The following is a 13,885-nucleotide window of genomic DNA, read 5'->3' on the forward strand; positions in this document are numbered from 1 at the left end:
TGGGTGTATGTAAGTCAGGTGTTGGTGAGCTGGGGAGGATCTGTATTCAGGAATCAAAGTCTAAAGAGCAAACAGACTCTACACCAACTTCCTTCTATAAAAGCAGGTCAATTTCTGTAGAAAGAAAAGTGGGAGAATATTACAAACAACTTACATGCACAAAAATAATTTTTGGTCACTTACAGCATTGTGGCCACCAAGTCTGAATGACAGGGGAATTACCCAATCATCTCCAGTCTTGCAGACTACAGATAGAATTGTCACTATATGTAGCTCAAAAGAAAAGCCTTGCATTTATATTACTACTGCAGACCAGCCAAAGCTCTTTAAAATCAATGAGGTACATATTGAAATATAGTCACTGCTTTAATAAAAATGGCAGATAATACCCACACAGCACGATCCCAAAAACAGCAATGTGATATTAAGCACCCTATCTGTTTTAGTGTCATTGTCTGAGCGATAAAAATTGGCTCAGGGTTAGTTATTTGCTATGTATCGGTTATTTTCTGTCAGTTATTTGCCTGGGTCAGATTAGGTTCGCATCAGAATCTCTTTTGTTGTTTCAATACAGTTCACAGGTAACAATTGGACATTGGTAAACATAATTTTTGCTCTGAAAGTACTTTCTGGATATTTATTACCTGTTCTGAGGACTGAGAAAGCTTCATGGTCTGATTTGCTGAAGGCAAGAGATGGCGATCTTGCAGTACCAACTAAATTTTGGTCAGTAAAATACATAAAACTTGTAATGTAAATCATTTACATTGACTTGTTTTAGTCATTAAAAGGTTTAGCATTTAAATATTCTTTGAATTCTATGTATCAGAAATCAGAAAGCCTCACTATTCCATGCTGAAACCCAAGGTGGCTAGTTCTATCCCTATAAGCTATAAATGCATTTTATCTACAAAACTTAGTGATTTAGTTCCAATTTCAATGACCCTGGTGGTTAAATTGCAAATTAATCACTTTTTGCTGGTGTAGAATGTAACACACTGAGCCAATTAAATAAGGCAAGTAGAAAACAACACCTCTGTCGCTAGACACAGTGAAATCTTGTCAATATGACTATTAAGTCAAACTTGACTTTTCTCAGGAAGAAACTTTAATTAGTTATAGAAATGCTGTAAGTTCTACCTGGGTGCAACAGTACTCATTTCCAAGTCAAAGTTAGATCCACTTCTTTCTATCAATTAGATTAGTTCAAAAATTCTGATGAATTGTTTTTGAGGCCATGAGCAAATCCACCGTAATCATTGGTAAAGGGCCAAAGAGGAAGCCAGCAACAGCCACATGATGAGAAGAAAATCTGGGTCAGTTTTGTTTTCTAAGTAATTCAGTACTAGGCTTTAATGTCCCTGTCTTTAATCGCCACTGAACATGGTGCTTATTGTATAGTTTTAAACATCTTCTCATATATTTTACATACTAAACATAAAATGAAAAGTGCAATTGTACTATCTTACTAAGTAATATATAAGAGCTTGTTAAAGGTTAAATTTGGGGAGCTTGTTTTCCATGTAAAATACCTCACAAATAAAGCTTTAAGAGGCTTTTTTGGGAGGAAATATCTGATATACTGGCGCAAAGCAAGAATCCTGCAACTAAGACACCAGCTGTGATGAAGTCACAAGAAACTACAGACGCCGAAATCTGGAGCAACAAACAATCTGCCTGGAAGAACTCAGCAGGTTGAGCAGCATCCGTGGTAAGATAGGAATTGTCAACATTTCGGGTTGAAACCCGGATCCTGATGCAGGGTTTCAACCCAAAACGTCAACAATTCCTTTCCCCCCGCAGATGCTGCTCAACCCGCTGAGTTCCTCCAGCAGATTGTGTGTTGCTCCAGACTCCAGTGTCTGTGGTCTCTTGTGACTTCATCACAGCTGATGTCTTAATGGAGCGCTCCTACTTCATCAAACTTTTCAAAATCAACTGGGTGTGGGGAAATTAGTGGTAAAATCAGTTTCTCAAACAACGTTTTCATAGAAGTACATTGAGAAGCGTGACTGAACAATACCATGCTTTCCGTTACAGTGTTGCATGAGATGGGTTTTGGCTATCATTATCCAGATTACAGATTACATGTGTTAGTCGTGAAGCTTCCTAAAGCAGTGAGCAGGATGGGCAATCGGAGAACCTTGTAAAGCACTGGTTTTCTTGGATTAGTTGCATTTTCCTGTGGTTAGACCACCTGCCCACCCTCTGTTTGGAATTGCAGGTTGAGGGAAAACTAGACAACAACATATAATTTAAATAAAGCATCAATGGTTAAAATTCACAAGTTAATGTGTCAGGAAAATAAAAATGTACCTGCTGCTATGGACTTGCAAATAATGTCCTGACATTGCAATTTAATATCATTGTTTGTAATGTTGATCTTGATGCATAGAGATGACAAGACTGGAAAAACAGGCCCCTAACTCTAATTTTCTTTTAAAATTGCAGCTCCGGCTCTGCTCATCTACTTTCATGGGGGGTACTGGCAGATGCTGAGGTGAGTTCTGAAAAACAGGGCTGAACTGCTGTATATACAATCTCTTCTGATTGCTCAGTCAGTGCCAATGTACTGCATGTCCACTTTCTTTTCCACTGTCTTTTTGTGTGAGAGATGAGCAAGGAGAGAATAAGAAACTCAATCGATTCTTCACTCCATTTGTAACACAGTTAGATTAAAATAAACAGAGGATGGCTTAAAAATAATACTTTTATTATGTTTAGCTGTCACCAACTGGTGCTCAGACACTAAGAACAGCTACAATGATACTGGTGTCCAAAAGCAAACCCTGGCAGATGCTTGAAATTCGAAATCAAACAGAAATTGCTGAAAACAACTAGCAGGTCACACATGATCTGTGGAGAAAGAGACTGAGTTCAATTGTCACGTCAATGACTTTTCATTGGAACTGGGAAAAGCTGGAGATAATGCATATTCTGTACATCCCTCCCCCTTTCCCTGCAATTTAAAATCTGTCCTTACCCAAGCTTGCTGAAATAATGCTGCTGCTAGGTCTCCACCTCTGGGCCCTTGATGGGAAACGACTTACAAGTTGCTAGCTGAAGATCTTAGTCCAACAGAGACAATGTTCAGAAACCCTATCGATATCATTGATGTGATCCTCACCTCGCTGGGGCTTCTCAGTCAAGTGAAGATGCAAGAAATGGGAGAGTTTCATGTAAAAAACATTCTTTGCTACCATATGGTGTATTGTTCAATGTCCTATCTCTGGACTGTCCGGGCTATCTTCTTTCACAGTATGGTGACAAGATTAAGTGAGCAGACATGAACGACATACTCAGCAACCTACATCCTACTCTTAGCAAGATCTTAACAGTGCAGTCAGCAATATTCCACCTGCCATATTAAACACTGAAGCATTTGAGGAATGAACAATTTCAACCATTACATTTCTTCTAACTACAGTACAGATACAGAAGCTATTTATAAGCCATTTTACATTTTACAATAACAATTAAATTGAAACCTAACCTTTGAGCTTATGTTTCCATACTTTCCTGTTGACCATTTTAAGCGCCATGATGCAGGGATATGAGGAATAAACATCTTCCATCATTACTTAAAAATCTGTTCTCTACACCTGCACAACCCTCTATCACCATCCACTTTACAACCTCCAACATCATTTTTCTATATGAAGACAGAAATATTTACTTCTGTCAAAATAATTAGCCAGTATAATACTGCAGATTGGTTAGCACTTTAATTTATTTAGTCAAACAATTTAAACAAGAAACAGAGAAAAATGCTTTTATCATTAAATTAAAAAGAAGCCATGTAGAGAAGGGCTGTTAGTAGGGCAGTATCCATAGCAGCCAGATCATCCCTGCCATCTGAAGCCCATTAAAGTCAAATATGATAAGGTCATCTTAATTATTGATTCGGTCAATTGATTTACCACATCATTATGCTCATTTGTGCAGTCAATCTGCATTTTGTATAAAAGGGTAAAGTCAGATTTATTTTTATTATTCATTTTTCTCCGTTGTCCTGACTGCAGTTCCCCCTTATCAAAGGAGATTGACTAATATGCAAAAGTTGCAGCCTCAATGACATGAACCTGGGCGTTGAATGACACCAGGCTGTACAACCACTCTGGGGGTGAAGACATCCTGGTGTCCATGATCAGGATTCCCGACCAATTTATTTTTCCCAGTTTTCCTGCACTCAGATACCAAGGCCAGTTCAAATATTATCTTAACTAGCTGAGATTGACTTACTGAAAGCAGAACACAGATCAAACGTGGTACTTTCTTGATCTGTATTTCGAACTTATCTTCCTTCTCAAGGGTTAATAAATTACTGACAGATCTCAGCGCAGTGTGCAACTCTCCCATTATGCCCTGTTCAAATGTCTTGGATGAGCCTTGCCTTCCTCATTGGAAGTGTAACGTTGGGAAGACTGCTTACCAAACTGGAGGTAGTTGGTGGCAAACTTGTGGTTCTCTCACCTATTCAGTTACATTGAAATATGTCCATAGAGCTCAGAATGCACTTTCTTGTAGCTCTCAGATTAAGTCTGCCACAGTGCAGTGTTATCAAACACATGGAGCCAGTTCATTGTGTTTGATGTAATGAGAAATTCACTGAAAAGTCCTAAATCAGCATTTGCCAAGTGTATGGGGAGGATCATGTCGACTTTCACCATTAGACATTTATCAATGACTAAAAACACATAAATATTTAAAACCATTAAATCTAAACAATTTTAAAAATATTTACCTTCCACCTTGCCTCATAAATGCCAGAGACATTTAAACGAAATTAAAATCAATAAAGAAATGAACAGTTGGCTAAGTTTCCCCCACAGCTTTGTTGGATTTCAATGGCTGTAAATGGCATTTCAGGGTGATGACTTCCTGCTATGTTCCCTGAAGACTTAGTGAGATCAGCCCTCTGCATCCAGCTGAGGCGAATGCAAATGTTGGCAGAATGTGGCAGTGATTTCAAGTGTGGGCACAAGGGCATCATGATCTGGCCCATGATAAATTAAGGGGCCACACTTTGGCAGATAAAAGTTCCTTTAGTAGCACATTTTCTATATCTGCAGAGTGAATTGGATCAAGCAGATTGAGGAAAGTTTGAGGAAGAACTGCAGTGGCTCTGTCAGCAATCCTCTGCAGGTAATTGATTGGTGGAAATAAGCAGCAGTGGTTTGAAAACAACTGATAATCTATTTTAAGTATCAATCACATTCAAAATCCTAAATAGATGAAAAAATTGATTGTGTTACACTGGACTAAAATGAAGCAACAAAAAACTAAGTCAATCTAATAAATAAACAGGCATGGGTAAAAACTAAAATGCTAATGGATTAATTTACCATAAGAGATTACTTAATTCTTGGAATGGCACATTTGTGGAATAGATTGTAATGTAGTGCGATAAGCACTGACATAGTGAAAGATTTCTGATTCAGAAAGAGATAAAGTCATAGAACTATACAGCACAGAAAACAGGCCCTTCAGCCCAATTGCTCCATGCCGACCAAGATTCCCATCTAAGCTACTTCCATTTGCCCACATTTGGCCCATAACCTTCTAAACCTTCCCTGTCCATGTACCTGTCCAACTGTCTTTTAAAAGTTGTTGTTGTACCTGCCTCAACCTCTTCCTCTGGCAGCTCATTCCACATACGTATCACTCTTCATGTAAAAAAAAATTGCCCCTCCAGTTCCTATTAAGTCTCTCCCCTCTCACCTTAAACCTATGCCCGCTAGTTCTTGATTCCCCAACCCTGAGAAAAAGACTGAGTGCATTGTGCATCCCCTGTCTATGCCCCTCATGATTTTATACACTTCTATAAGATCACCTCTCAGTCTCCTACACTCCAAGGAATAAAGTCCTAGCCTGTGCAACCTCTCCCTATAACTCAGTCCTCGAGTCCTGGCAACACGCTTGTAAATCTTTTCTGCACTCTTTCCAGATTAATAACATCTTTCCTATGGCAGGGTGACCAAAACTGAACACAATAGTGATTGTATCCCACAGCGTTGTTGGGGAGAGAGTTTCAGGATTTAGACGCAGTGGCAACAAATGACCAGCAATATACTTCCAAGTCAAGATGGTGTATGATTTGGAGGCACACCTGCAAGTAATGGTACTGACATGTGCCTGGTCACTGGTTTTTATTAAATAGAGTGAGATTGAAAAGCGTTGGTATTCAGGAGGACCTGGGTGTCCATGTACACAAATCATTTAAAGTTAACATGCAAGTGCAGCAAGCAGTTAGAAAGGCAAATTATACGTTGGCTTTTATTGCAAGAAAATTTGAGTTTAAGTGTACTGTTGCCTTACTTCAATTATATAGGGCCCCAGTGAGACCGCACCTGAAATACTGAGTACAGGTCTGGTCTCCCTCCCTGAGGAAGACTATACCTGCAATATCAAAAATACAGAGATTGATTCTTGATATGGGTATTTTGTCCTTTGAGGAGTGATTGAGCATACTAACCTATACTCTCTAGAATTTAGAACAATGAGAGGTGACTTCATTGAAATGTACAAAGTTCTTATGTAGCTTGATAATGTAGATGGATAGCTGATGTTTCATAGTCTCCAAATAAGGACATTCATAGTCTCAAAATAAGGACATTCAGAACAAAGTTGTGAAGACATTTCTTTAACCAGAGAGTGGTGAATGTTTGGAATTCTCCACCCCAGTGGGTTGTAAAGGTTCAAATCACTGAGTATAGTCAAGACAGACCTCAATAGGTTTTTAGATATTAGCGGGTTGGTAGAGGAAAGTGCTGCTGAGGTAAAAGTTAAGCCACATCTTATTGAATAGTGGAGTAGATGCAATGTGCAAATTGGCCTACTCTGCTTCTATTTCTAATGTCCTTGTGTTTTAATGTTTTGCCTTTGTCTTCTTCAGTGTGGAGGTGGCAGTTCTGGAGCCAGTGGGAAAGGGGATGTGATTATTGTTGTTAGCCAAAGTAACTGCAGTGCATTTTGTGGCAGCTTTTTCTCAGTCTGTCTTCATGATCACTGTTATTCGATCTGTTAATCATTGTGATCCCTTAGACATACCCTAAGGGTCAACCACAGGTGCTCCCCAGGTTAAGGCAGGGTTCCGTTCCTATGAACTGTTTGTAATCCAGACAGTTCACAAGTCAGAAATGCAGCCACAAGCTGAGTTCCTAGACGGCAGAAGATGCCTGCAGCCCCGCGGTAGCTGGCAAATCCATCCTGCCGGTCTCCCAAATGCTTATTTCTACGTGCACTCTACACTTAAGTCAGGCATTCAAAACCTGGGGAACACCCGTATAACATTTAAAATAAATAATTCCATTACATACTTACCTGTATGTTCAGAAATATCAGTTATTAGTTTAGAATGTATTAATATGGTAGCCTTTACAAAACTTCTGTCTCTAACCTTCTAACAGCTTCTATCCCAGTACGATAAGATGGACTCTTGACCTCACAATCTACCTCGTTATGGCCTTGCACCTTATTGTCTGCTTGCACTGCATTTTCTCTGTAACTGTAACACTTTATTCTGCAATCTGTTATTGTTTTCCCCTTGGTACTACCTCCATGCACTGATACGATGAGATGATCTGTATGGATGGCATGCAAACAAAGTTCTTCACTGTAACCCGGTACATGTGACAAAAATAAACCAATTTACCAAATTAAAATGGTATACAACTACTGGGCCTTCAAAGTCTAGATTGCACAGACCCAAATAACTGTAAATGGTATACTTTGAACATTATAGCTCCTGTTTGCTAATACCACATATAAATAACACATTTAATCAAATTTACACCTTTTTTTGCAGCAAAGAATTGTCAGGTTTCATGGTGCCTCCACTGGTTAGAGCTGGAGTAATTGTTGTTGCTGTTGACTATGTACTTGCACCAAAAGGTAGGTGCAACTCCCTAGACACTGTAACCGAGCAGGACATTCCACATTCTGTGGGATTTTTATAAGATTTTAGGATATCTTTATTAGTCATATGTATATCGAAACACACAGTGAAATACATCCTTTTGCGTAGTGTTCCAGGGGCAGCCCGCAAGTGTCGCCATGCTTCCGGCGCCAACATAGCATGCCCACAACTTCCTAACCCGTACATCTTTGGAATGTGGGAGGAAACCGTATATTTTCATGATCTAGGTTTTAAACTTTTATCTCACAGCACTTTGCTCCTGAAATAAAACCAAACATATCACAGTGGCTGAGGTACTGAATAGTTACCAGCAGCCATATTGTTGTAAAGATTAACTCATACAATAAAAGTTAAAATTAAGCATCAATTCTCACCTAGTCTACCCTTGATTGGTATTCTCCCTCTATTGTCATTCCTGCACTTTATTTCTAATGAATTTTACTCTATTTGTTTCATAACCTTTTTACAGTCCATATTATAACCATTTTGTAAATATTCTGTGTGCAAAATCTTTACTTCCACATTGAACATAAAGTCCAATAAAGGGGCCACTGATCTGTAAAAACAAAAGTTCCAAACTCTAGCCTGGGACCACGACAACAGGTTTGGTTATGTCCCTGCATTTATATTCTGCCTTCATAGAATCATTGAATTGTTATAGCAAAGTCCAGCTCCCTTTACAGAAATTTATTCAGTCCCATTTCCCTGCTCTTTCCCCATGGTCCTGTAAGTTATTTTTCATCCAGTGTCTATCTGATGGCCTTTGAAAGCCATGATGGACTGTTTCCCCCAGCCTCCTAGGCAGTAAATTCCAGATTCACCGCTCTGAGTGAAACATCTTCCTCACGTTCTCCCTTTATCTTTTCCCCTTCATCAAATGTGATGTGATACCAAACCACATTAGTAAATATTAGGACAGATGACCAAAAGCATGGTCAAGAGAAAGGTTTTAAACAATCTCCTAAAGGAGGAGAGAGAGGTTTAGGGAGGGAATTCCAGAGCTGAAAGCCTGGGCAGCTTAATGCAGAAATGGCAATGGTGAAGCAATATAATCCAAGGATAAGCAATGGAGAAGGGCAGAAATCTCAATGAGTTGTAATATTGGAGAAGGTTACAGAAACAGTCAACAGAACTTGCACTTGGAAAACGTTCTAAGTCATTTTGGAAGAAGCGAATACCAAGCCAGAGTAAGATAAAGCTCTGGAGAAGAAACCAAAGGTAAAGATGAAGGGAGAAGTGCAGAACTTGGAAACCTGCGAAGAAGAGTTTTGGGAGAAGCTGAAATTGGAAATGATAAAGGCAATGATGAGCAGTTCATTGAGGTGATCATGAGGTATTAATTGAAGGAAGTGTCTTTAGAATTTCTGGTAAAGAATAAACAGATATCTCAGTTTTACCAATGTCAAGTTGTAACACACATTTTCCCCCATCTGACTCACAGTAGAACAACCTAAGCCCCTGCACAGGGATGTTACCATACACAATATGATACCAAACCACATAAGTAAACATGAACAAAGATGAAGTGTGCAATGGAATGATCAAAGAGATCAATAGTATAACCTTGAGAATCATTACACGTGCCTACTACGTATATTTAATACCTGAAGCTGCTTTAGAAGGTGCCCTGCCTATTTTTAGTAAACTAAAGTTCAGGGCAACAAGCTAACTTGAATTGCTACTCAATGAGATGATTGAAATATCAGACTTCCAAGAAGTTTAGAGCTCAGCTTTAAAACAGCAATGTAAATGGCATTCATAAAGCTATTTTTTAGACATTAGTTTTAGTTAGACTAAGCAAGTTGTTTAAGATTCCCATTCATTGTTTCACCTTAAGCAGCTCCTTGAGCTTATCCTTGTTTTAAAAAATTAAGTGCTTTTCCACTTTTTTGAAGTCTATTGTTACAACATAAATAGTAGTTTCAATAAAAAAAAGACATTCCTTTCCTTCGTTCTCAGGTAACATGGACTTAATTGTGTCTCAGGTCCGGCATAGTGTGGCCTACATCGTGCAGCAGTATTCTGCTGTGAGGTAAGATCAGACAGAATGTTACCTAAAACTTCATAGCTATAAGACTGGAAAAAGAGGAGGGGGGGGGTGGGGTTGGTCAAAAGTAGATAGCAATGGTGGTGGTAGGTGGTGTTTCACAAGAATCAGTGCTCAGATCACTGGTATCTGATTACACAATTGATTTGGGTTAGAAGAGTGGGAAAAAAACAGCAAGAGATTAATAAACATGCAGAATTAGTGTGTAAATAGTAAATTCAGTGCAGTGAAGTGTGAAGCAATACAATATCAATAGGAAGAATAAAAAAGGCCAGGTTCTGCTTGGAAACTAAACGTCTAAATCAGGTAGGAGAACACAGAGGATGCAGGTCATGGAAGGTAGCAACACTGGTTAATAAGACCATACAAATTGCAATGTATAAGTGTTCCTTACTTGAGGGACAGAATTGAAAATCAGACATGTTTTGTTAAACTTTGATTCTCCACTTTATGTTCTTGTTGTTGTTCGTCACCCTCGTTGTCGAGTAAAACCATGATATCTAGTTTATGGTGTTGCAACGTGTACAAACGTGGGTGATTACACCAATCTGGGCTTGAAAATTCCTTTCACGTGGGTGACAGAGGTGTAGCATCAGTGGTTCTTTATACTTGAGATTCTCTTTTCCTCTTTGTTTCCTCTATTGCAGCTTACTCATAGGAGCGAGCACTCTTTAATGCTGAATTTCGCTCAGTTGGGAAAGCAAAAGCCTGACGATATAACGGTCCCTGGTTCATTCCCAGGTTTCAGCTGCAGTTGTGTCCACTTTATAAAAGGATTTAGAGACACTGGAAATGGTGCACTAAAGGTTCGACTGAATGATACCAGAATTAAGAGGTTACGCTTGTCAGAAGTAATTGATCAAGCTGGGATGCTTTTCCCTAGGAAAGAGTGCTTACCTCATAAAGGTCAAGTTTGTAGAGGAGATTAACAGTGCAGGTGCAGGAGTATTTTCACTTGCAGGAGGAATTGGAATCAGGGGTCATAAATATGATATTCATTAATGATAAATATAAGATATTTATTAATATCAGGAATTCAGATATAACTCCTTTACCTAGAAAGCAGTTAGAATACAGAAATAGCCATATCAGGGAGGTACATCGCAAAGAGTCATTCAAAAGAACTTTAGATATGCACACAAGGGAAAAAGGAATAGAAGGATATCTTGATGAAGATTTTGGGAAGAAGCTCTTGTGGGCCATAAACACCAGCATTGAACTGTTGGAGTGAATGGACTGTTTCTGTGCTGTGATTACTTTCTAGCATTTGATCAATACAAAATAGTTCAGTCTTAATTCAAAGGATCAATCTTAAATGGAATAGTGTGAAAGTTGAAGTCAATCCAGTATTTTCAAGATGACCATATTTTGTGAGGCAATGTAATTTAAATTAGTCAATATGAAACTGTTAAAACTGATGAATAAATTATGCATTTTCTATTCAGTGAGCCTTTGATAACAGTGAGGAATGATTTCAAGGAAATGTCAATTCCTTCATTAGGACTTTTTCTCATTGTGGAACATGCTGTGGAACACTGGAAGAGGGAGGCATTATGGGTAATTCTTTCTGCTGAAGGGAACTTGGTCAATTCCAGAAACTATTTTTCATTTATTAGGAGTAAAGAATAAGGGGGACCAACCCCTAAGCTTCACCTCCACTAAAATGAGTTCAGAATATTTAGGTGGTAAAATTTCTGTTTAGATATTTTGTATTTGAAAAGAACAAGAAATCGGTCTTAACATGCTAATCAATCAGAACGGCAGAACAAGGCGCACTGCAGAGTTTCACAGTGGGTTGTTGGCAGGGAAGCTGACATTATTTCTAGAGTGAAAATTGCAACTTCACTGCTTCCTGGATAAGGTTTTCTTTACAGGAAGGGAAGGGGGGAGATGAAGAATTGTTTTCAGTTCAGAGGTGTCTCACAGTAGATTGTAAGTCTTCCCCTTGGAATGTCTTTCAGTGTTTACATCTGTGGGCATTCTGCTGGCGCACATCTAGGTGCCATGGTGCTGTGCACAGACTGGGCAGAGTACAGTGTAACACCTGATATAAAAGGCAAGTGCTGAATTCTTTCTACTTAATGTTTTTTCAACTTCCAGTTACTTTAGTGACAATACAGGAAGGTTCTAAGGAACTCATTTTCATTTTGTCACCCATAAAACACTATAAAGTTCAGGCAACCTTTTTCTCCTGTTCCTCAAATCATTTGTTTCTTTCTAATCATTTTTCTTGTACATCAAGTTGAGTCATGTCAGTGCTGGGAATAGAATACATTTCTATTTTGGGTATCTACCGTTAGGAACAAGTCTTCTCTGGTCAAATCAATACCATGATATGCTTCAAACTTTCGTTTATCTATAGAAGGAATAGTGCTACCTTAAAAAATGAAATGTAACACAATGTACTTGAAGATGACCCTTGAAGAACACCTACCACAACACTAACGTCTAGTACAACTGCAACATAACATCCCAACTTCTATACTCAGTGCCCTGACTGATGAAGGCCAGCATGCCACAAGCCTTCTTCACCACCATGTCTACCTGCGACGCCACTTTCAGGGAACCATGTACTTGTACTCCTACGTCCCTCTGTTCTATGACACTCCCCAGGGCCCTACCATTCACTGTGAAAGTCCTACCCTCATTTGTCTTCCCAAAATGCAACACCTCTGACTTATCCAAATTAAAATCCATTTACCACTCCTCAGCCCACTTACCCAGCTGATCAAGACCCCCCCTGTAAATCCTGATAACCGTCTTTACTGTCAACAACACCACCTATTTTAGTGTCATCTGAAAACTTACTAACCATGCTTTATATGTTCTCATCCAGGTTATTTTCTGATGGCAAAATACAGAAATATGTTTAATATCTCCACAGGTGCTTTGCTTGTCAGTGGAATTTACAACCTCTGTCCGATTGTCTACACCAGTGTCAATGATGCTCTTCAGATGACTGAGTATGTGTGCTGAGTGATCACTGCTAGTGAAATAGATTATATTTACACATGACAAGATAATAGTTTTGCAACTAAATTCCCTGTTTATGCTCTATGAAAATGTTTGTGCACGGTCCAATGACTCCATTATTCATGCTTCACACTTATTGGATTGACCTGTCCCCATTTAGCTTTCTGGATATGACGATTCAGTACAGAGATTCTAATATTTTCTTCCATTTATTCATTTTTGAGATCTGGGCATCACTGGCAAAATCAGCATGTCTCACACTTAAGAGGTGAAGAGCTGCCTTCTTGAACTGCTTCTGGTGAAGATACACCCACAATGCTATTGTAGAGGGAGTTCTGGGATTTGGACCCAGTGATGAAGGAACGGTGCTGTATTTTCAAGTCAGGGTGGTATGCAACTTGGAGGGAACCTCCAGGTGGTGGTGGTCCCCTGTGCTTCAATTCTTTCTCGGTGTTAGAAGTAGTGTGTGTTTGGAAGATGTTGTGGGATTGGTTTAGGTGAGTAACTGCAGTGCATTTTGCAGCTGGATAGACACTGCAGCCACTGTTGCATTGATGGTAAAGGGAATTGATGTTTAAGATGGTGGATTGGTACGAATTGATCTGGCCGTTTGTCCTGACTAGTGTTAAGTTTCTTGAGTGCCATTGGAGCTGCACTCAATCAGGCAAGTGGTGAGTATGCCATCATACTTGTGACTTGCACCTTCTAGATGATGGAAAAATTTTGGGATGTTGGGAAGTGAGTCACTAGCTGCACCAGAACTACACATCCTCTGGGCCAATCTTGTAGCCACAGTATGTGGGTGAACCCGTTGAATTTCTGGTCAATAAGTGACCCTTAGGAAATTGATGGTGGCAAACTCAGCAATGATAATGTAATTGGATGTCAAGAGCAGGCTCGACTCCCTCTTGATGGATCTGGTCATTGCCTAGCACTTGTGGTGAGAA

General features: G+C 39.2%; 1 protein-coding gene across 2 annotated transcripts in view; it reads left to right on the forward strand.

The window, feature by feature from the left end:
• Nucleotides 1-13,885, forward strand: part of afmid (arylformamidase) — a 39,198-nt gene that overhangs the window by 13,794 nt on the left and 11,519 nt on the right. For both annotated transcript variants that reach the window (XM_052033159.1, XM_052033158.1), the window contains exons 5-9: nt 2,452-2,500; nt 7,808-7,893; nt 9,878-9,950; nt 11,927-12,021; nt 12,850-12,928. In XM_052033159.1, coding sequence (XP_051889119.1) covers nt 2,452-2,500; nt 7,808-7,893; nt 9,878-9,950; nt 11,927-12,021; nt 12,850-12,928 — 382 coding nt within the window. The remainder of the gene's footprint in view (nt 1-2,451; nt 2,501-7,807; nt 7,894-9,877; nt 9,951-11,926; nt 12,022-12,849; nt 12,929-13,885) is intronic.

The sequence above is a fragment of the Pristis pectinata genome, chromosome 18 (genome assembly GCF_009764475.1).
Source record: "Pristis pectinata isolate sPriPec2 chromosome 18, sPriPec2.1.pri, whole genome shotgun sequence".
Classification (NCBI taxonomy): Eukaryota; Metazoa; Chordata; class Chondrichthyes; order Rhinopristiformes; family Pristidae; genus Pristis; species Pristis pectinata.